The sequence below is a fragment of the Cibotium barometz genome, chromosome 47, assembly GCF_041138505.1.
Source record: "Cibotium barometz isolate CiBa-2024 chromosome 47, ASM4113850v1, whole genome shotgun sequence".
Lineage (NCBI taxonomy): Eukaryota > Viridiplantae > Streptophyta > Polypodiopsida > Cyatheales > Cibotiaceae > Cibotium > Cibotium barometz.
In genome coordinates this window covers 14829345-14852103 of record NC_141092.1, presented here as the reverse complement: position 1 = coordinate 14852103, position 22759 = coordinate 14829345, and the positions used below count along the sequence as shown (strand labels likewise).

Sequence of the window (22759 nt, the reverse complement as noted above, 5' to 3'; positions counted from 1 at the left end):
TTGGAGGCCACCCCCTTGATGTTAACGATGAAGTAGCCTTGTTCAATGATCTTCACGTCTTGTCCTTGATGAGGATGTTAATGAAGGTGAGGATAAACTCCAAGCTTCCATGGATGATGAGAAGGGAGGGGTTTATGCTTCTTTTATACCTTGGGGAGCCTTGCTTTTTGCCAAAAGCTTGTTTATGCTTTTGCTTTGCCTTTTTATGCTTTGCTTTTTCCTTTTTGCCTTTGCTTTTGCTCCTTTACTTTTATTAATAAAATATTACTCAACTTTTGGTGCCTTGCTTTTTGGCCTTAGAACTGCTTTTTGAGAAAGCGCCTTTTAGCTTTTTGGTCCAGCTCAGTCTCCTCTTTCCAATGGTGTCCTTGGTTTGCGGTCAACCCTGTTTGACTTTTTACTTTTTCTTGCTTTTTGACCAAGATTGGTGCTTTTTTCTGTGCCAGTTTTAAGAACCCTGTTCCCATGCGTCCACCAACCTGTCCATGTGTCCGGGCAAGAGTTCCATCATGTGAAAAAGAGCTTGGAGGTTACTGGTTTGTGATCAAGTAGATGGTGATGGAGAAGATGATCTCCACGATTCGAAGAGGTTCTTTATCAACTTGATGCTCAAGAGAGGCTCATGCTTCTTTTACACTTGAGGAAGCCTTGCTTATTGCCAAAAAGTGATGCTTTTACTTTGCTTTTGCTTTTTACTTTGCTTTTGGTCTTTTTAATAACTATAGTCAAAAGTTTTTGTTTTGCTTTTCTAGTTTCAGGGCTTTGCTTTTTGGCCCTGGAGCTGCTTTTTGAAAAAGCGGCTTTTAGCTTTTTGGTCCAGTTTAGTCTCCTCTTTCCAATGGTGCCCTTGGCTTGTGGTCAACCTTGTTTGACTTTTTGCTTTTTTCCTGCTTTTTGACCAAGAATGGTGCTTTTTCTTAATCAAACCTTGTGGACCTTGTCCCCATGTCTTCTTCCACGTGTTTGGTGTCGGTGCATGGGTTTCATCATGTGAAATAGAGCTAGGATGGCCAAATAGTTACATTTTGACCAAAACCTAATAAGGGCTGTTCACAAGAGGATGTTCACACGAGCTAACTCCGAAATACCCAACATGGGGTAGCCTTAGACCAGTAGGGCCAACCAGCATCTCTTGTACTTAAAGGAGAGTGTTTGGGGCGTAGTTACGGGGACAGCCCAAAATGACACTTCTATAGGTATGTGAAACAGCCGAAATGTCACTTCTGCATGTACAAGTATCCTACTCTACTTGTTTTGATGGTGAATATTTACAATGACTTGTCTCTGTACACCTATTGTAACCTATTCCCTAAAGATACTCGAAAGGTTGATCTTCAGTCCCTTAGCCCAAATAGTAGCTGCAGTTGTGTTTCCAGCTACTCTGTGCCTTGAGAGCAACACTCATGTGCTAAAGAGCTCGTCGAATTATGAGATAGCAAATAGATGAAATGCTGCTTTTATGGTAGGAAGGGCTGGTCGGTCAGCTCTACAATCAATTATTTTTCCCTTTTTCCCACACGTGGAATCATACTAGGCTGAACCGCCCAGCCCGTTCACACCCTGTCGCCCATATCTGGTCATCCTGGCTGACCAAATTGTTGTCCAAACCCATGCCTAACTGGTCGGCCAACACTCTAGGGGCAGTTATATCACATGGATGATCTAGGCAAAGCATTTATGATAAAATTCCACTCTCCTGTTCCAAAATAAGCTGGACAGGATGTCATATGCACCACTCCTCAGATGCATCTGCCATGGCTTCATGAAGACATGTACAAGTAGCATGCACCATGACTTGTATGAAATTAACGCAATCAACGCTGAAAGTTGGTTATACCTCCTCTAGTACCTTTGTCACGTGGTCGATAAAAAGAAAGCTCTGATACCATTGCTAGTACCTTTGTCACATGGTCGATAAAAAGAAAGCTCTGATACCATTGCTAGAATAATACCAACAGAATCATAATTCTTTGAGCTACTTTGAAGCACAAAGCTGAAAATATAATAGAATAGGAAGAGAGAAAAGAGAATGACACTGGATGACTTGATTCTCGCAACCTAACCAATCGTCTTCTTGACCTGATATTCTCTCTCTTGGGTGCTCCCAAAGGCTTGTAAAAACTGTTTTGAATGAGGAGAGAGGGATCCTACTTGTGAAGGATCAATCGCCTAACAATACTGCCAACTAGTCGGTTAACTTTGCATTCATTTTTGGTAGTTACATTAATTGCATCTACACATAGCCTCTTTTGTTCCTTTTTAGATTAGGGCTCACAACATTGGATGATTCTCTACAAACCCATTCCCCATGTCTACCCTGTACATGTGCTCATGAAGCCCTGGCGCATGCCTGTGAGGGCTAATGCCAGTGACAGGTCGTCAGTGCTTGTGATGTCATTCTAAATGGGGACTTCTCCAGTTCATCCATGTCTTGTGGATATATTATTCTGCCAGAATGCCACCTTTGAGAGCATCGTGAATTGTAGTCTCACTTCTTCGCTCCATTCTGCATGTTCTTGTTACTTTTCCTCCTTTTGTTTGAACTTAGTAAGCTTAAATTTTTAAGTTTTTGCAGCATTGACAATTTATTGTTACTCACTCTTGTGGCTGCTGTCTGCAGCCTCAGATAACTGGCTTGCAAACCCTACTTTACCCGATGACATCTTAAAAGAAGCGGTTCCTGGAAGTATTAGACGGGCTGAGCACTTTCTTGATGTTTTAAAGAGATTGTTGGACTATCTTAAGAGCAGGCTTCAAACAGAAAAGGTTGAGAGTGAGGGGCCAACTTCTTTTGTCCTGTCCTTGAACTCACAGACGCTTATAGATCAGAAGGCATTAAAGTTTTGTTACGATCGACTGCATTCTCTCTTGCTTACACTAGAGATCACCGACACCGATGAGTTTTTGCACATACAAACTGTCTGCAACTTTGCCACACTGGTGGGCACATACACCCGGGGCTTCTCCATCATTATTGAACCCTTTGATGAGAGAATGCCGCATATACCTGATCCGGTCTTGCAGGTCCGTATCTTCTTTATGTTTGTTTGCTTGTTAGTTTTAGCTTATATCTTTATCCTTCTTTATTTCTCTCACGTACAAGGGATAAGGGTTTTGTATAGATCTTGTTTCTCTTTATTGATAACTGCATGCAATGGTAAGTAGTATCTTGATGGTGCCTTATGCATATCTTTTGGTTTTGGTTTTGCAGCTTAGTTGCCTCGATGCATCTCTGGCAATCAAGCCAGTATTTGAACGCTTTCAGTCTGTGATCATAACATCGGGGACGCTGAGTCCCATAGATTTATACCCAAAGCTTCTAAATTTCAATCCGGTGATCATTCAGAGTTTTACAATGTCTTTGACAAGAGATTGTCTATGTCCCATGGTTCTCACACGTGGCAGGTGACCTTATATTAGCTATCTAGCATGTGCAGTATGCACACACACACACACACACACACACACACACACACGCATGCACGCGCGCGCGTGTGCGCATAGGGTGCATGCCGGCACGTGTGCATCCCCATGCACACACTCACAGGTGCACGTGTGCACACACACATTCACCCACCCACCCACCCCACTTGCAAAAGTTACAAAAATTTTCAGAACAGTTGTTCACATAGTCTTGTGCATGATATTGCAGTGACCAGCTTCCTGTAAGCACAAAATTTGATATGCGAAGCGATCCTGGTGTCGTTAGAAACTATGGGCGGCTATTGCTGGAAATGGTGGCTGCTGTGCCTGATGGAGTGGTTTGCTTTTTTGTCAGCTACTCGTACATGGATGGAATCGTGAATAGCTGGAATGAAATGGGAATATTGCAGGTAAGTTGTTGTATCTTTGTCCTTAACTGTCAATAGCAGAAAGTTCTCTCATCATAGCTTTCTCAGATTATTCGTAGCTTTTACTTGGGGGTTTTTACACAACCACTGCCAGTGAAAAGGGTAGACCTCTCCCATCCAAACCCTGCCCTTCCAAATTTCTTTTCTTTTTCCCTTTCAACTTGTGATGGGGGGGAGGGGTGGTGGTTTACCTTTAAAGACCCTAGCAAATCTGTATATCGCTTTCTTGCAGCATAGTCAACCCCATTTTGGGTACTCACATACATGCCTTGTCAACACCTCATCTCCTCCTGATTCTGTTACTTAGTATCTATTCACAAGCTACCCTATTGTGACCAGTCTGGGATGTAGTACTTCAAAGTGTGCCCTAATCCTCTTATGAAGGACCCACCTGCTCTCGTGAACTTGGTGAGGGTTGTTAGGGTCCCCTGAACGGATTTCCCTGTTCAAGTCTAGACAGAGTTATAGGAAATAGTCAAAACACCTCCAGGCTAATTTGGGGTCCCTGGGCCCAAAAGTGTTTTGTCTGTTTTAACGGTTTTCCATTTTAATATTGCATGTCAGCCATTTCCCCTCTGCTGTTTTGGTCATTTCCCTACTAACACCTAGCATTTCCCCTCTGCAAACCTCATTCAGGTCATGTAAAAGTCAAATGGCTTACATCTCTCAATATTTTTTCTGATCCACCTTCTTTCTTCTCCTCTCCCTTCCTTCTTTCAATCCCTCTCAAATCCCTTCCTTTCTATTCTCTCTCATCTTCTTCTTTCTTCTCCCTAGCTTGTACCTTCATTTAGGCTACTCACATACATGCCTTGTCAACACGTCATCTCCTCCTGATTCTGTTACTTAGTATCTATTCACAAGCTACCCCTATTGTGCTTATGAAGGACGCACCTGCTCTCATGAACTTGGTGAAGGTTGTTAGGGTCCCCTGAACTGATTTCCCTGTTCAAGTCTAGACATAGTTATGGGAAAGAGTCGAAACACCTCCAGGCTAATTTGGGGGTCCCTGGGCCCGAGAGTGGCTTTTTTAACGTTTTTCTACTTTTAGAATGGTGTGTCGGCCATTTGCCCTCTCCTGTTTTGGTCATTTTCCCACTAACACGTAGTGTTTCCCCTCTGCAAACCCCTGTCCAGGTTATATAAAGGTCAAATGGCTTACATTTCTCAATATTTTTTCTCACCCACCTTCTTTCTTCTCCTCTCCCCTCCTCGTTTCATTCCCTCTCATTCCCTCTCAAATCCCTTCCTTTCTGTTCACTCTCATCTTCTTCTTTCTTCTCGCTAGCTTGTAAGGTTTCCCCTTTTAGCTCCCCTACAAAATACCATTTTGGTTTCTGTTTTTTCGTATTACTACGAGTCTAGATGGTGGAGATGCCAGGTAGCTTAAATATTGCTAGATATCTTTTGATATTCTTTGCAGCTCAAGCATATTAACCCAAAACTTTCTATTGACAGGATGTGATGCAGCACAAGCTTGTCTTTATAGAGACACAGGATGTGGTTGAAACGACATTGGCTCTTGACAATTACCGTAGGGCTTGTGATTGTGGGCGTGGAGCAGTGTTCTTCTCAGTTGCTAGGTCTTTAACAGCCCTTGCTTCCTTATCATGTTGAGTTGGTGTTTCAATTTCACTTGGAGTTGAGACAATGTGAGTTTCAAAACAGACAATCGTAGTAAAATGTGGCAGCTAAGACTTTATAGAGTAATGCTGCAGGGGTAAAGTGGCAGAAGGGATCGATTTTGATCGCCACTACGGACGGTTGGTTATCATGTTTGGAGTACCTTTTCAGTACACGTTGAGCAGGTAAAAGTCGCCATAAAAGTCTGTAACTCTCTAATTATAGCCAGTCCCTCCAAGGTCCAATGAAATGCTAGCTTGAGTTTTGCACGCCAAAGCTGGTTAAGCAACCCTTATTAAAAGCACACTTGGCACCAGACACCCTATTCCCTTAGGTGCATGCTTCAGGAGTGGTTATATAGGAGCTGTGGTTTGAAGTTTCACAAAAATACCAACGTGAAATTTAAATAAAAAACACGACTGTGTGGGTCTTACATGCATGCATACAGAGAGTAAAGAGCTAGAGATTAGACTAGAGAATAAGTGAGTTTTGGGTGGTGGACAAATGTAAATACCCATAACTTAAGTTGTATATAAGTCAAAGTCTCTAAGCTCAATACACTTTCATACATTTATCTCAACTTTGGGAGCTCTCTTGCCCTCTCTTTCCCTCTTGTGGGTGCTTCTCTCGATGTGTGATGCTCTCTTGTAATTTCTAGCTTCCATGACTTATAAGTGATATCTTTCACATGAGATCTTACTTTGTTGTGTTTTTGCTTAACTTTGTGGATTTGCTTAAGATTTGAGGGGATGTGAATAGGAGAAGCTTGCATTGACTTCTCTTGAGTGAATGTAAAAAACTTGGGCTGAAATCTCAAGAGGGAAGCATAGGTATGGTGCCTGAAATCCGATCACCCTCACCCTCTGTAAGGTGCAGCCACTGAAATCCTCCAATGGGGGTTCGGATCTCTCTAGACTGCCATGGGGACCAATAGAAAAAGTGAGCAAACCACAGCCCTCATCCGCTCCATGGACTGCCAAAAGAATATCATGCTTGGTAAACACGCCTAGCCACAGGGGGGGGGGGGTCGGGTCTGTGATAGGAGTAAGCCACTCGTGAGGAATAGCAGAGTCGATGTTGATACTGAGCCTGTCTCTACCCTGGATCCTGTCAAGCTTCTCTCCTGAACCTCCGGGGGTAATTGCCTGTGTGCAAGCCAATCTCCAAGGGACCTAGCAGGTCATGCTCAATGCGCCCCATGATACATGAGGTCGGCCCCCAACATATGGCTACTAGGTAAACGGATCAAGGGGTTCCAGACCAATGGCTGTCGAAGACGCTCCTTTGAGGCTACTGGAGCTATCTGCCCAAGGGCCGGCCTGAGGTGATCCCAAGCTCGACGTAAACTGGCTGCAAATCTGTCCTCAAAAGCTAGGCTAAATTCGTGGGCCCACATCTCTGTGAAGATCCATCTGGTACTCTGCGGCCAAGGGCCCCCTAGACTCGGGGTGCGGGCTGAGATCCAAGCCAAGAGGAGCTCACCATTGGGAAGGAGTTCTCTAACAATCAGCTTGCCCAACAGGGCACGACTTTGAATAGCAGGGTCAATGATGCCTAGCCCCCCTCTATGTCATGGCTGAATGAACACTCTCCATGCCACCTTGGCCCCGACAAGCCTCCTGTCACACTGTTGGCCCATAAGAAGTTCTAGATCAACCGCTGTGCTGCCTGGCCCAACAAGAAGTAATGTACCACATGGTGGCAAGAAGGACCTGGTTCGCCATCACCACTCTACCGGCTAGGGAGAGCCTCGCAGAACTCGAGTACAAAAACTTCTTCCGAATGCTCAAAAGAAGAGGGGCGAGTTGCTGCTCTGGAGAATGTTGATGCCCACTTGGCATCCGAGATAGCGAACTGAAGTGCCCCTTGGGATCCATTGGCAAGCCTCAACTGGGCGCCAAGTCGGGGCGGGTGTAGAGCTTACCCAAAAACCACATGACTTGTGCGAGTTGATTTGCGCTCCTGATGCACAACAAAAGATCTTGATTGCCTCAACGAAACTCTGGAGATTCCCCATGATAGGTAAGTTGTTGTGACATCTGCAAACTCTTAAGTCCAGCAGCTCCTCCTGATCTCCTGGGCTGAGAGAAAACTACTCATGGCCTCAGCGACAAATACTTGAGACTTTGGCCGTGCCTCTGTCCTTTGCTGTCTCAATCATGTCAAAGTTTGCAAGTCAGCCTAAGGAAGGGCTTGATGGACTCTGCTCTAGAATATGGCCCTACCTGGCAACCTGTTGCGGCGTTTGGGGCATAAACATTGAGTAAGCCCTCACAGTCCTCTCCAATCATAACGGTAACCCATTGTGCTCGCCTAGAGACTATGACAGCTGAGCTTGTCACTGCCAGCAAGAGCTCCTCACTGACAGAAATACAAACTCCTCCCTGTGTCCCCGAGGGGCCAAAAGAGTAAGACCAAAAAGTGTGGCTCTTGCTTGGTAAAATCTTCCCATAGCGGTGGGTACACCCCTCGGAAAGGTGGTGCTCGTGGAGGAAAAAAATGTCGATGGGTCCCCCAACTGTAGCTCTGTGAAGCTCGCCTCTTAAAGCACTGAGCTCCTAAACCCTGAATGTTCCACGAGGCTATCTGCATATCAATCTCTGTGGGAGGTGGAACTATCGGAACTGCCCTCCACTCGAAGAGTCTTGGGCGTGGGTTTAGATGGGGAATAGTTGCAATCAGTCCTGGGGCGAAGGCGCGCCAAGTGGGCGCAGATCCTGTCCTCCATGTGTCACCACTCTGTCCGAGCACGAGAGTAGGCATACTCCGAACGCCATCAATCACAATGGAGGTATCTGCTTTTGTTATTGGGGTATCCTATTGAACAGCAGCGTAATTTTCATGCACGGTATGTCTCTAAGCCCGGACTCGTATTTGGACTCTTAAATATTCAATAATTAGTAAATTTCAAGAGAGTTGCAGGGATAGGAACTATAATTATGGATCTAGTTAAAATAGCTTGGGCTGCCCTGACGGTGATTTCTACATTCTCCCTCTCACCTGCAGTTTGGGGAAGAAGTGGGTTATAACAAATAGTTAACCATTTCTTTCGTAGTCTGATTCGGGGAATGCCAATCGTTGTAACAGCACCAACGATTCGCGTTATCCCTGCCTCAGAATCCTTTTCTCAGTGGGAAACATATATAGTATGAGCTACTCTCCTACCCTGTCTTTGAGAGAGAGATAATCTCTCTTTACTTTCAACCTTCAATCTATGTAGAAATGTTCTCGTTCGGGAGGATGCAGCCACATAAGTTTCTCCCCGTAAAGTATCCACTGGTTACTCTTTCTAAATGTATCAATATGGTCATTCTACGAATTTAAATTATTAATAATGATATATGTTGCAGTTCGACCTGGAAGTATTTCAGACGATGGTAGGATGGGATTCAGACGACAACCCTGAAAGATGAGAATGCTTCGACATAATGGGTAAAAAAACAATCATAATATTGGGGTATCCTATTGAATAGGAGTGTAATTTTCACGCACGGTATGTCTCCAAGCCCGGACTCAATGGAGGTATCTGTAAGAAGGGGGGATTGGTACTACGACTGAGATATGCAGGAACACAAAGGGCAACACCTACAGGCTGGAGGCCACCACCTCCCCGTCCTGGTCTCTATGGCCTGAGCCTCCAAGCTCCATCCTAGGCAAGGGCCAGAGGTGGGTGAGCATGTCGGTGATGCGAAGATTGTGAAGATGGTGTGAAAGCTGAACTGCCTGCCCCTGTATGGCGGCAGCCACCGACTTTGAGTCCCACTCCATCTCTGGGGCTGCACTCAAAGGAAAAGAGAAGATCATCGCGCCACTCTCTGGCGTAGAAGGTCTGGAGTAAAGAAACACCACGTATATCCGAATGGGCGCCACTTTCTTTTCAAAAAGGTATGTCCCTTCCATCGAAGAAATTGTAATCCACAGGCAGCCCCAAGATCCTGGGGGGGCCACTTGGGGACTTTGGCAGGAGAGCCCTCACCGGGGAATGGGTGATGGTCATCTCTATTAGTTCCGAGAATCTATGGATCAAGCGGCGAATGGAGCTTGCTGGCTGCCTCCACTCCGGGTCGGGTGCTACTGGAGGGCGGTGAATGGGAGAGAGAATTAGGGTTGTTCATGTGAGAGACATACACAAAGAAAGAAGGGAGAGAGAGAGAGAGAGTTGTGGGGATAAGTCAACTCATCAAGATGATAGTGTGTGACTCCCCTATCACACATGTATATTGCACTAGTACACATAGTGCACTTAGTACATTAAAAGTACTAAGTGTACTATGTACTATAACTTATGGGCTTGTACACACTATAAGGGTGGGCATTATGCCTTTACCCCAACAACCTCCCACTTAAAGGCAAAGTGCCCTTAAGTAAAGGAAAAGAAAAATCAGCATGTACATGATAATATACAAGGCCATATCAAGGCTGAAACTGGCCTCATCCAATGCCCATCAAGTGTCTGCAATGAGCAAACCGCTCCGGAGGCAAACTCTTTGTCAACAGATCAGCCGGGTTGCCATCCGTATGAATCTTAACAAGCTGAATTTGCTTGTTCTCTATCACCTCTCTGATGAAGTGATACTTCACATCCACATGCTTCGTCTTTGCATGAAAGACAGGGTTCTTTGCCAACTGGATGGCACTCTGACTGTCACGATGCAACAATGGAATATCCCCTGTATAACCCAAATCAACCACTAACCGAGATAGCCATAATGCCTCCTTGCAAGCCTCTGTGGCTCCAATATACTCGGCCTCTGTAGTAGATAAGGCAGTGCACTTCTGCATCGTGGATATCCATGACACAGCACCTCCTGTGAATGTAAACACATAACCGGTAGTAGACTTCTGGTTATCTGGATGACCGGCATAATCCGAATCCGTGTAACCATGCACTAATGCATCCTGTTTGCCAAAACAAATGCACATATCCTGTGTGCCCTTTAGGTATCTCATGACACCTTTCACTGCTTCCCAATGCTTCTTGCCAGGGTTGGCCATGTATCTAGAAACCACTCCCACTGCAAATGCAATGTCCGGCCTAGTAGCAACCATGGCATACATGAGACTGCCACAAGCTGAAGCATACAGAATCTTGGCCATATCAGCCCTGCCACTATCTGACTGTGGGCTGTCCATAGCACTGAGTTTCACATATGGAGGCAAAGGAGTACTAGTCTTCTTCCCCCCGTCCATATTGAACCTCTGCAAAACTTTGCCAATGTATTCCTTTTGAGACAAATACAACACATGCTGATTTCTGTCCCGAAGTATCCGCATACCCAAAATGTGATTTGCATCACCTAAATCCTTCATATCAAAGGTTTGATGCAGCCTCTTCTTCAAGGCATCCATCTCTTTACGAGATTTCCCGGCAATCAACATATCATCAACATACAAGATGAGGATCAATAGACTGCCGTCCAGAGCTTTCTTGGTGTATAAGCAGTGATCTATGTCACTTCTCCTGAATTTCTGGGATTTCATGAATGTATCAAATTTATGATACCATTCCCTTGGTGCCTGTTTGAGCCCATAAAGACTCTTTTTCAGCTTGCATACAAGCTTCTCCTTTCCACTCACTGCATAACCCTCTGGCTGTTGCATATATATCTCCCCATGGAGATCACTGTGAAGAAAAGCAGTCTTCACGTCCATCTGAATCAAGTCAAGATCATCATGTGCAACCAAAGCTAACACAGCTCTAAGTGTGGTCATTTTGACCACTGGAGAGAAGATCTCCTCAAAGTCCACACCATATTCCTGCTTGAAGCCCTTAGCCACTAACCTGGCTTTGTATCTTGGCTTTGCATCTGGTGCAACTTTGAGCCTGTAAACCCACTTGCATGGCAAAACCTTCTTGCCTGCAAGCAAATGCACAACTTCCATGTTCCATTTTTGTGCAGAGAATCCATCTCTGACTTCATGGCACGCTCCCAAAGAGCCTTGTCTGCCCTCTGTAAAGCCTCCTTATAACATGAGGGCTCCCCACAGTCAGTAAGCATCAAGTAGTCAACCCCTGGAACAAACCTGTCAGGGGCTCTGGAGGGTCTTGTGGACCTCCGTACCCAATGACCATCATTTGCAGGTTGCTGTCCAGCCTGCATATCACCTATTGGTGGCTCCTGTTCCATGCCATAAGGCTGAAATATCATGCCCGATATCTCCTCTAACTGTGGTATATCCATAGGGATATCTTCTGCCATCTCTGGCTGTCCATTTGGACCATTTTCAGCACCATTTAAGGGCTGGTTTTGTTGCTGTAATGGCTGATTTACAGCCCTTGGTTGTTGTCCATGATGTCCATCATCATCAAAGATGACTCTGCTAGGCTCCTGTTGCCTTGCAGGCTCCTTATACATGCATGTTTCATCAAAAATGACATCATTGCTTCGTATAATCTTTCTATTCACGGGATCCCAAAGTCTATACCCCATTTCACCTCTGTCACCATATCCTAGGAATATGCATTTGTGAGACTTAGGATCAAGTTTGGTGCGCATTTCCCTGCGTATGTGCACGTACGCAACGCAACCAAACACTCTCAAGTGCTTGTATGACGGAGGCTTCCCTGTCCATACTTCCTCTGGCACTTTCCCACCAAGCCTTGTGTTAGGTGACCTGTTTATAAGGTGTACGGCTGTCATAACAGCTTCAGCCCAAAAACCATGAGGTAATGCAGCATGTGACAACATAGAACGGACCTTCTCCTGAATGGTCCTATTCATCCTCTCTGCTGTCCCGTTTTGTGGAGGATCATAAGGAGTAGAGAGCTCCCTCTTGATGCCTTTAGCATCACAAAAGTCCTGAAACTGTTTGGACATATACTCTCCACCATTGTCGGAACGCAAAGCCTTCAGTGTTTTGCCAGTTTGATTCTCAACATGAGCAACAAACTTCTCAAACACTGAGAATGTATCACTCTTTAAACGAAGAGGATAGACCCACACCTTGCGTGTGGCATCATCAATAAATGACACAAAATATTTTGCCCCTCCCAAAGAAAGCTGAGGCATCTCACATACATCTGTATGCACAAGCTCTAACTGAGCATCTTTCTGTCCAAGAGCTTTCTTGTGGGGGCACTGTAGTTGCCTACCATATATACAATGCTCACAAAACTGAAAACTTGAAAACTTTAGAGAAGGCAAGTAACCCAAACGAGACAATTGCTCCATTCCCTTGACACTCATGTGTCCCAACCGGCTATGCCATATAGAGATTTCCGGCAGCTCGGTTGTATTTACATTAGCATGGTGACAAACACCTGCATGCATGAAGTAAAGAGTGTCCACCTTAGAGCCTCTGGCAACAACCAGTGAGCCCTTACTAATCTTCCACTTTCCACGACCAAATGTGGTAACATAATCAGCATCATCAAGCTGTCCAGTAGAAAGCAGGTTCTTCTTGATGTTAGGCACATGCCTGACATCATGGAGCATAAGCTGTGAGCCATCTGAAAACACAAGCCTCACATCACCTCTGCCAAGAATTTTGCATGCATGGTTATCACCCAAATAAACTACTCCTTCATTGCCAGCAGTATACCTGACAAACAAGTCTCTGCAACCTGTGACATGAAAGGAGGCACCTGAATCAATGATCCATGAGTGCATACCATGACCACCTGTAAGAAGTGAATGGGCATCAAGTGAAGACGTAAATAGGACCTCATCCTCACTGTCACCTGCGTGTGACACATTGACTTCTTCAATCTTGACTCCACTTTTTCCCTTTGGCTTTACATCTTTGGCTTTATCTTTGTCTTTGTCTTTGCCTTTTCCCTTTTCCTTTTGATCATTTTTCCATTTGTAGCATTGCTTTTTGATGTGTCCCTTCTTGCCACAATAATGGCATTCCAAGTCCTTTTTGGAGCGGGACTTGCTCCTTCCCCTTTCTTGGCTTTTACCCCTTTGCTGGGATCTCCCACGTGCATTCATTGCATTGGACTTTCCAATAGAGTTGTTTTTTCTGTTCATCTCTTCTTGAAGAAGAGCACCCTCAACATCTGCATATGACAGCATAGCATTCGAATTGCTAGTGGCTGTCCTGAATGTGTCCCAACTCTCTGGCAAAGTGCATAAGAGAAAAGTGGCTTTGAACTCATCGTCCATTGCCAACTTTTGATTTATAACTTGGCTGACAATACCATTAAACTCATTTAAATGGGCTGTCATAGACGCCCCTTCCTTCATCTAAAGACCTATGAGTTTCTTCAACCAATACACTTTGCTGGAGGCACTTTGCTGGGCATACAAGTCCTGCAATCTCTGCCACATTCCCCAAGCTGTCTTCTCTTCACAAATGCTGAAAAGTAAAGAGTCTGACACAGACAACATGATAGTAGATCTTGTCCATATCTTCCCACTCTTCAGCAGTAAGAGAAGCGGGCATTACACCCCTTTCTTTGATGGGCTTGTGCTGCTTTTTCTGGAGCAACACATTATAGCACTGGGTTTGCCAAATATCATAGTTATGTGAGCCTTCAAGCTTCTTGATGTGAAGCAATGAAGAGCTCTCACCTGTGGTTGCCATAGCAATATGCAACCTGTCAATGCCTGACTCCCTGCAAAATGTGCAAACACTGCACCAAAAGCACACAAAGTGCTCACAGTTGTTCTCCCAAGCTTTATCTCCCACTGCGGAAGCACAAATGCAACTTTTCTCCCACTGTATGTGATGAAATCACCAAAATCTGGTTGCTGCAGATTTAGGACAGCACCTTAAATGTGCTCTGTTGCCCTTCCAAAGTACTGTACAACAGTACCAAGTGCTCACCAATGATGTACCAAACCTGTACCGGCAAGTACAGCAGCTGAAATTGAACCTTTTCCTCACTCAAATCAGTGTACAGCCATGCCAAAACTTGCACAAAGCTGTGCCAAATCTGTACCAGCAGGTACAGTAGCAATAAATGCTCTCCTGGCTGTCCAAATGAGTGAAAATCAGGCTTTTACAGTCCCGAACACTGCATACAATAGTCCCGAACAGAAATTGGGCAAAAGCCCCTTGACTGCAAGCTGATTTCTGAGAATTCAAGGCATAAAAGTCTTGCCTGTTGCTTTGCCAAGCTTAATCAAGCATAAAATCTTGAAAAGCCCCTTGATTTAAGACCAATTGCTAATCATACATGGTACGTTGACGCACATGAAGGCATCCAGAGTCTTCACAGTGCTTCCCCCTGGCCACATATACATCCAATACATGAAAGCCCCTTGATTTACAGGCACATTGAGTGCTTGACAGGCATCAACACATTATCCACAGCATCAAATGCGATTGCCTGCATGCAAATCAATCCAATCGGCACAAAAGCCCCTTGATTTGCACTGCAATTTGCTGCAATTTTGCCCGAATGTGCAATTTCTCACATCATACAGCATGTATGAGTGCTTAATTGCACAATTACATCAAAAGCCCCAAATTTCGACATGCAATTTCTTGCAAATTGATCCTGATTGTGACCAATGTCACCCAATTTTGCCAATTTTGCTCAAAATTGAGCAATTCGACACTTGTACCTGCTCAATTGATGATTGTACTTGCTCAATTGCAAATCCCAAGAAAAATTGAAGCAAAATACCTTGTAATTTCTGATTTTTTGTTGCAGGAAAGGGGGGTTTGCTGTATTGATGCTGCTGTGGATTCGATTCTGCGAGGCGGCCCTAGTCAATCCAGCATGCCGTGATTCAATGGCAAGCGCTCTGCTGTTGAGAACTCTTAGTGTTTCTTACGAAAGCCATGGTTTCCGTGATGCAGCACTTGAGAAACGGCGAGCTGTTTGCAGATACGCTCCGAAGGGGCCCTTTGGCGGAGTCTCCTCTGGATGCAGCAAGGCGAGCTCGCTGAACGAGACCAAGCCAGACCCGCCACTTCATCCCCTTCGCTGGTGTAGCGCACGTATGCACATTCTCACGCCTGCTTGCTGCTTCCGCCTATCCGCCTAGTAGCCAGTTGAACGCCCAACGCTTGAAAGCCTTCGCCTAGTGGCCAGTTGAACAACCAAAGTCTCGCCGCCTCCACCTAGTAGCGCTACAGGTGTTTTCGCTACACGTTCACCGCTTGTGACCAAGCGTGTATTGATTCTGCTGCTGTAGGCGCCTGCCTGGCTGCGCCTGGTTGGCTGGGCAGCCCTCGTGGCTGCTGGGCAGCCCACGCTACTGGCTGGGCTGCCTACGCCCAGCTGTTGGGCAGCAGTTGAGCAGCCCACGCCTGTTGGCTCGGCAGAGAAAGGCAACCAGATCAGGGTACGACCAGCACCTTCAGAATTCAGCACGACGGTACGACTGCTCCACTGCTGAGTTAGGCTTATGGCTCTGATACCAGTTGAATGGGAGAGAGAATTAGGGTTGTTCATGTGAGAGACATGCACAGAGAAAGAAGGGAGAGAGACGGAGAGGAAGGAGAAGGGAGTGGTTGGGAGTGATCCATCGGACAGGGAGGCTGCTGGGAAGGGCTCGTGGGGGGTTTAGTGGGGCTAGCTGGCTTCACTGGAAGCCTTGTGCTGGAGGAGGAATCTCAGCCGGGGCCGCCAAACCGGAGAGGCCGGGGGACCCTCTCCGTGAGACTGGAGGGGGTCCATCGCATTGGCGTGGGTGCTGTGATAAATGCTCGAAAAGGTTCTCGGACAGAACCGAATCCTATTGTACTCTAGCAGCCTAGCGTGCGCGGCGGCGGCACTCAGCTTTGGTAGTCGGCTAACGGCTTGGTGCGGGCCAATTGTCCGTCACTCTCTGGTAGCAGGGTCGTCCACGGTCGGATCCTGGTGCTCCGCTGTGTGAGAGCCCGCCTCTCTCTCTACCCCTTGGCGAGGATTTGAACGGGAACGCGGGCTGGCGTCGAGGGCAAGCTTTGGCGAGGTGGCCCATCTGTCTGCAAATGAAACACTGGCCTGGAAGGCCTAAGTACTCCACTCGCTGAATGTTGGGGTTGCTCCAAAGACATGGGATAGAAATGACATGAGGCACTGTCACTGGTGAGGCAATACAAATGTGGAGGGGTGGAATCCCGACTGCCCGTGCGAGAGACGAGGCAGCAGTGGGGGGGGGGGATTCAATCACTCTCCCATTGGCTCCACCGTTCACCGTGAAAGCAGACTGTCACTAGGAAGGAGACTGTCATTGGGAAGCCCGACATGCCAGCCAGTGGGTCGGACGAAGCTATACTGCCACCATGCAAAGGTCTAGGCCATATATAGTGCAACGGGGCTCAGCTGCATGACTCGATCTGACGCGGCTGGCGAGTCGAACTCAACTTGATAGTAGCCACGCCCCAAAGGATGAATGTCTATGATCTTTGCAGGCCCACCGATGAGGCTCGCTTGCAAAAAATCTCTGAGTTGTCCATGTGCTGGGCAGCTACCGACAATCATGCATACCAGAGTGGAGGCCTCTAATGATGCAACAATTGTTGCGAGGAGTTGAAGGTCCGCTTCAGAGTAGGATAAGTAATGGCGGCCTCGGTTGGGGTTGACTGAGCGGCTGCCGTGTTGTCCTCCTGAGGGTGAAGACCAAAAAATTGCCGAGACTTGCCGAATGGAGAAAGCCCCAAGAACTGAGAGAGCTGCTTGGGCCTTGTAGAAGACGGAGGGGGCGAGAAATCGGAGGAGGGAAGTGAGAGACATGGGATGGGGGGGGGGGCGCTGGAGGGGGGATGCGCAGGCAGGCGAGGCAGAAGGGGAAGAGATGGGCGGGCGGCGATATAGCGATGGGGGAAAGGCGTAGGCGGTTCGAAAAAATGCAGGAGGGGGGGAGAGCTCAGATCCGCGCTATGAAGATGGTATGTTCTGGCACAGACTCCATTCAGAACAGCAAGTTCCTATCTTTCTGTTCAGTTTGGATATACAGGCCACCTCAGCAAGCAAGAAAGGAGATATCTTCAGGTCATGGATTAAGATCTGCATTATACTTATTTAAATCTCATAATAAAGCAAATTCACGGAAAGGTGGGGTCCTTCAGTGGGTTATTGGGACCCAATGGTGCTCTCTCTCTGCTCTCCTACCTTCAGTTGATGTTAAAATAGGTAACTGCAGACCTTTATCACACAGTACATGTAACAGTCACAGACTCACACTGTCTTAATTCACTCAATGCAGGATTCTTATAGCTCGACTTGAGTATTTGAGGGAGACATTTCAAATCAAAGAAGGCGACTTTCTTACATTTGATGCGGTGGTATGGGGTGTCTCAGCATTGAATATCGCTGCTTAACCACTTCTGCTGATTATTGTATGCTCTTAAAAGGGTTCTTTTTCAAAGAAATCTTGTCTGTCAAATTTTTACATAGGTTCTGCTTTAAATACCTCATCATGTGTATCTCAATTTCTAAATGCACATTGCAGAGACAGGCTGCCCAATGCGTTGGTCGCGTCATTCGATCCAAGTCGGACTATGGAATGATGATTTTTGCTGATAAGAGGTTAGCTCCTAATGAAATGTCTTCTGCTTTCCTGGGGCTACATATAGGCTCGTTAGTGGAAGCATCATAGTCATAGTTATGGGAAACGGAAATGGGAATGGCATTTTTGAGGGGACTGAGATGGGAACGCCACATCAGAAAAAAAAGGGGAGGGGGTGGGGAAGAAAAGGTAAAGGAGAAACATGTGGAGACTGTAAGAAACTAGGAAAGTAAAAGGGAGAGTAGGGAAAGAGATTGGTGAGAAGAAAGAACAAAACGAAACCTAGTATTATCTTGAAGCTGGGGGGAAATGGCTGAACTGAGGAGGAACAGATGAAACTGCCAAAAATGTGTTGTTTTGGAAATGGAAACAACAAATCCCATGGACCCCCTGAAATAGGCCAAAAACCCCGCGTGTTGGCCATTTCCTGAAACTGTGAGATTCATAATTGCATAACAAACACATGATTTTCTATGTGCAAGTGAGGCATCCATGACCTTCAACTTGAAGCCTAACTGTTAAAAGGATGCATGCTACCAAGCTGATCGCATGTTGAATCTCTGCAAGACAGCCACATGTGTCATTATGGACTCTGAACAAGGAAATGCTGCTTGTAAAAGTGTATTTGATGTGACAATTTGGGGTATGTGCTTTCCTCATAAGCACATTCCACATCATATCTTTGCACCACATATGCCCAATATTTGATGGCGAGTGATTGTATGCTGTGGTTGCTCTACAGTACAAACAAAAAGCGGCGGCTGTTTTTAAAGTGAGTTGCCTAGGCTGCTGCCCATGAGTGGGGCCCAAGCATGACCACATGTTAACCATGGACGGCCTCAGATGTCCTGTGGGCAGGGGGATATCTGTAATGGCGCTTATTTGAGGGTTTCATGGAAGAAGCTTTGTTGCAGGTATAACAGGCATGACAAGCGCTCAAAGCTACCAGGGTGGATATTGGCACATTTGAAAGATGCACACCTGAATCTAAGCACTGATATGTCTCTTCATATCGTACGCGAGGTAAACACATTTGCTGGAATATGAGTGGAATATAAGCTTTTGTTTAAAATAAAACTTTGTGAGCTGTCTTCCCACTTTAAGGTTTTTGCACAGCAGAATGCTATCTACTGTTTTTGAGAGTTCAATTATTATCATTATACTGCTAGTGAAGGGGTTTGAACCCAAGACCTGTACATCCACTATCATTATACTGTGCCAGTGATGGGGTTTTAACTCAAGACCTGTACATCCACAAGCCGAGGGCGTTACCACATGGGCTAGAGCCCACCATCAGAGTGCTCTATCTTCTTAAAAGTTGTCTTTTTGATTCAGGTTCTTACATGTTTGTCTTTTGTTTCAGTTCCTTAGGCGAATGGCACAGCCATATGATAAGGCAGGTACAGGAACTAGAAAGACTTTGTTATCACAGGCTGATCTGGCAAGTATGGAAACTCATGCAAGTGCTGGCTTCTAGACTCTCTATCCTTCTCCAAGCTGAACAGGGGTGCCCAAATCAAAGTGCCAGGATAGCTCCAGAGACAAAGTGGGAAGAACCGGGTTGTTCTACCTGTGTGTACAAGAAAATTACAATCAATGTGAATACAATTTCTTACAAAACTACTCGAGTTTGGGATGAGGTTTTATGTGATAAACCAGTGTCCCTGAAGTTTTGTAGTACTTGTTCTAGAACATTCTCTCTTACGAAAGTCACTTTGTATCATAACAAGCCATTGTTTATAGTCAAAGGTTGTAATGTTTCAAGCCTTGTGCTCTGTGTGTCTCCATTGGGTATATGTTGCTTCCATTGGAGGTTCAATTATCTACCTATTTATAATAACTTGAAATATTAAGGCACGTAACACAAATGATTCATGTGCTCAATTGCAGTAGCATTTGCATAATTCAGACTTCAATCCTCCAAAGTAGAACAAGTGCAACAAACCCCTAATCTAGAAAAGCTACACAAAAAAACACGAGGGGGAGTTTCCCCTCTAGCTGGCCACTCTCGGTGGGAGGCTACAATTGAGAAGGGGTGCGCACACTAGGGGCCTATATTGCCAAATTAGTTTGCTGCCATGCTACATGAGGCGTAGCAGAAGCTCTTTAATGAAGACTGAGGCACGCCTACTTTACTGCTTTTGGAAGGGAGAATGGAAGAGATAGAGAGAAGATAGGGAGCTTTGCATGGTACACAGTGTTTGAAGGTCCCCACCATTGTTGATGTATTATGCTTATATTGTTCCAAGTGAAATGCACTACAAAGCAAAGGAAATTCTGTCCTTAAATTGTGTTCTCACAAAGGAATCACCTTTGATGCATACGTTATATGTTCTAGGCTGCCCTAGTTGTTGGTCCCCTAGTTTTGGTGGCCGCTTGGAGCTATAGAGCCTTGTGACATCCTTCAACACTATTGAAGATGCTGATTGCTCCTTGCTCTTGACTTGGTCATTGTTGGAACATGCGGAATCTTCGTGGTCGAATCGGTAATTTCAATGCTCAGAATTCAGCAATCTTTCACGAAAAATATAACGCACAAAATTGAAGTAGATGTGTAAAAAATAGAGAGAGAGAGAGAGAGAGAGAGAGAGAGAGAGAGAGAGAGAGAGGGGGAGGGAGGATACAATATTGGGTTCCAAATACCCTTTGTAGGCCCCCCACCACGAATGGTGTATTTGCTTTATTAGAATGATGTAAATCAAAAAATAAAGACGGAATCTTCACCTACACTTTTCACCTTGGTTGAAACTTTCCCCTTGGCTATCTTGGCCCTTGGAATGCAGCAACCCGTCTTGAATTATGAGATAACAAACTTAAATTATGGTTGGGCTTTAAATATCCCCTCAGGCTCCTAGTCGGCCAGCTTCTAGAAGCCAAGCATACCTATTGGTTGTTGGGTAGCCTCTGGGCTGATAGGCTCTGTAGGGCCTGAGACCTTGTTGACTGCCAGGTTAGAGCCCCTTGGGCTGATCGACAACCCTTCTAGCTCAAGCCAAGGTTGGTGGGTACAACCTGGGATCCTCGTGGCCTCTTGGGAGTGGTTCTACACCTCCCTTATGCCCACGCAATAGCCTTGGGCTCTGCTTTGGGGTAGCCCTATGGGCTGGTCCCTTAGCTACATGCAAACTTAGAAGCATCTGCAGATGTCCAGCACTCGGTCTCGCAGACTAGATACTCAGAGCACCTGACATCATTCCGGAGGGAGACTCACAGTACAGACTGGCATTGCTTGCATTATATTATCATTGCGGTGGACTATCTGACTAGGTGGCCGAAAGCCAAAGCAACAAGCAGTGCTACAGCAAAACAGGTGTATAAATTCCTTTATGAGATGATTTGTTGTCATTTTGGAGTCCCTTTAGAGTTGGTTATTGATCAAGGAAGAGAGTTTATGGTTGATGTGATGAAGGATCTTGCCAAGATGCTGACCATAAAGCATAGATTTACTACTCCTTATCATCCCTAGTGCAATGGGCTTGTGGAGAGTTTTAATGGTGTATTGCAGAAGTTGTTATTCAATCTTGTGGAGGAACATCCAAGGGATTGGAATATGTATTTGGATAGAGATTTATGGGCATATAGGGTGTTAGAAAAGAATGCTATAGGATTCACTCCCTATCATATGGTCTATGGTGATGAGTGTGTGTTGCCTATTAATACCATGCTCTTTTACTTGATTTTATCTTACAGCATGATTTAGCACAAGAGGAACAAGAGAAAAAGAGGTGGGCCAGCTTGCACTCTCTTCTTTTGGATAGAGATGAAGCCATCAAATTTTATGAGAAGACTAGTTAAAGCATTCAATGAGAAATTTGTGATGAAAGGTATGCTTGTGTTGAGATATAGCAGTGCACTTGATGCCACTTTCCAAACTAAGTTTAGAGTGAAGTGGGAAGGACCTTATGTCGTACATGAAGCTTTTTCTAATAGAAGCTACCATTTGAAGTATCTTGATGGTAGGATACATCCAATCAGAGTCAATGGCTTGTGGTTGAGGCCATACCAATCATGTAGAGCAAAGAAGATAGGGTGAAGCACTGGAAAGTGTTTCACAATAGGGTTAGGGCAAATATGTGACGAGTTTTTTGTGCCCTATGCAAACATGATGAATAGGTAGTTGCAATGTACATATCCTGATTTAGATTGAGCCTTTGTTGGCAAAGATGGTCGTTGTAATTTGAAATCAAACAGCTAGGGCATGTAGGTAGGCCACACACCTACCAAAAAGGGATAGCTATTTGTGATGTGCAGGGAGATCCAAAAGGATGCAGGTGATCAAAAAAATATAAAGATGCAGGGGAGTTCGAACAAATCGAGAGGCAATCCTTTTTTGAGGAAGGAAGGTAGAAAAGGTCTTTTTTGAGAAGAAGAACTTAGAGTGAGGTTTGTCCAAGCAATGTGAGTAGCTCTAGATTGGGCCAGAGCAAAGCGAGTGAGTGAGACAAAGGATCAGCGGTGGGTTACAGGAGGCAAGCTCAAGATCTCTGTTAGAACTTGTGTTGGAACTTGGTGCTACTCAGAGCTTACTCAGCTAAAGTTTGTGATTGAAGAAGAAGACTAAGAGAGTGTGTAAAAGAGACAAAGAAGTATGCACAAGTTGGCTACTGAATCCAGAAAGAGATTTGATGTTATCGAGATAAAGATCAAGACTTGAAGACTTTGTCTTCAGGGAACTACCTGCATAGTATCCTTTGTTTTTATGTTTTTTTCTTTCATGATTGAGCTGAGAGTCTCAGGGTTGTTTAGACTGGTTTTCATTTTGCTAATTTGAAGAATACAAAGGGTTTGGGTTTGAACCTGTTGTGAGTGAATGATTGTGTTTTATGGTGTTTTGATTGAAACTGTTGAGAAGATCAACTCTACGGAATGTCTAAGTTATTACTGAGAGCTAGT

General features: G+C 45.3%; 1 protein-coding gene across 2 annotated transcripts in view; it reads left to right on the top strand.

Moving 5' to 3' along the window:
• Positions 1-19653, top strand: part of UVH6 (RAD3-like DNA-binding helicase protein) — a 37911-nt gene extending 18258 nt beyond the window's left edge. Inside the window, exons 3-11 of one of the 2 annotated variants that reach the window (XM_086784478.1) lie at positions 2621-3024; positions 3212-3405; positions 3653-3833; positions 5310-5434; positions 5570-5659; positions 17564-17642; positions 17810-17886; positions 18781-18889; positions 19230-19653. In XM_086784478.1, the coding sequence (XP_086640604.1) occupies positions 2621-3024; positions 3212-3405; positions 3653-3833; positions 5310-5434; positions 5570-5659; positions 17564-17642; positions 17810-17886; positions 18781-18889; positions 19230-19343 (1373 nt within the window). In that variant the 3' untranslated portion in view covers positions 19344-19653. Of the gene's footprint in view, positions 1-2620; positions 3025-3211; positions 3406-3652; positions 3834-5309; positions 5435-5569; positions 5660-17563; positions 17697-17809; positions 17887-18780; positions 18890-19229 lie in introns of those variants that run through there. The other variant, XR_015263747.1, reaches the window with a different exon arrangement.
• The last annotated feature ends 3106 nt before the right edge of the window (positions 19654-22759 follow it).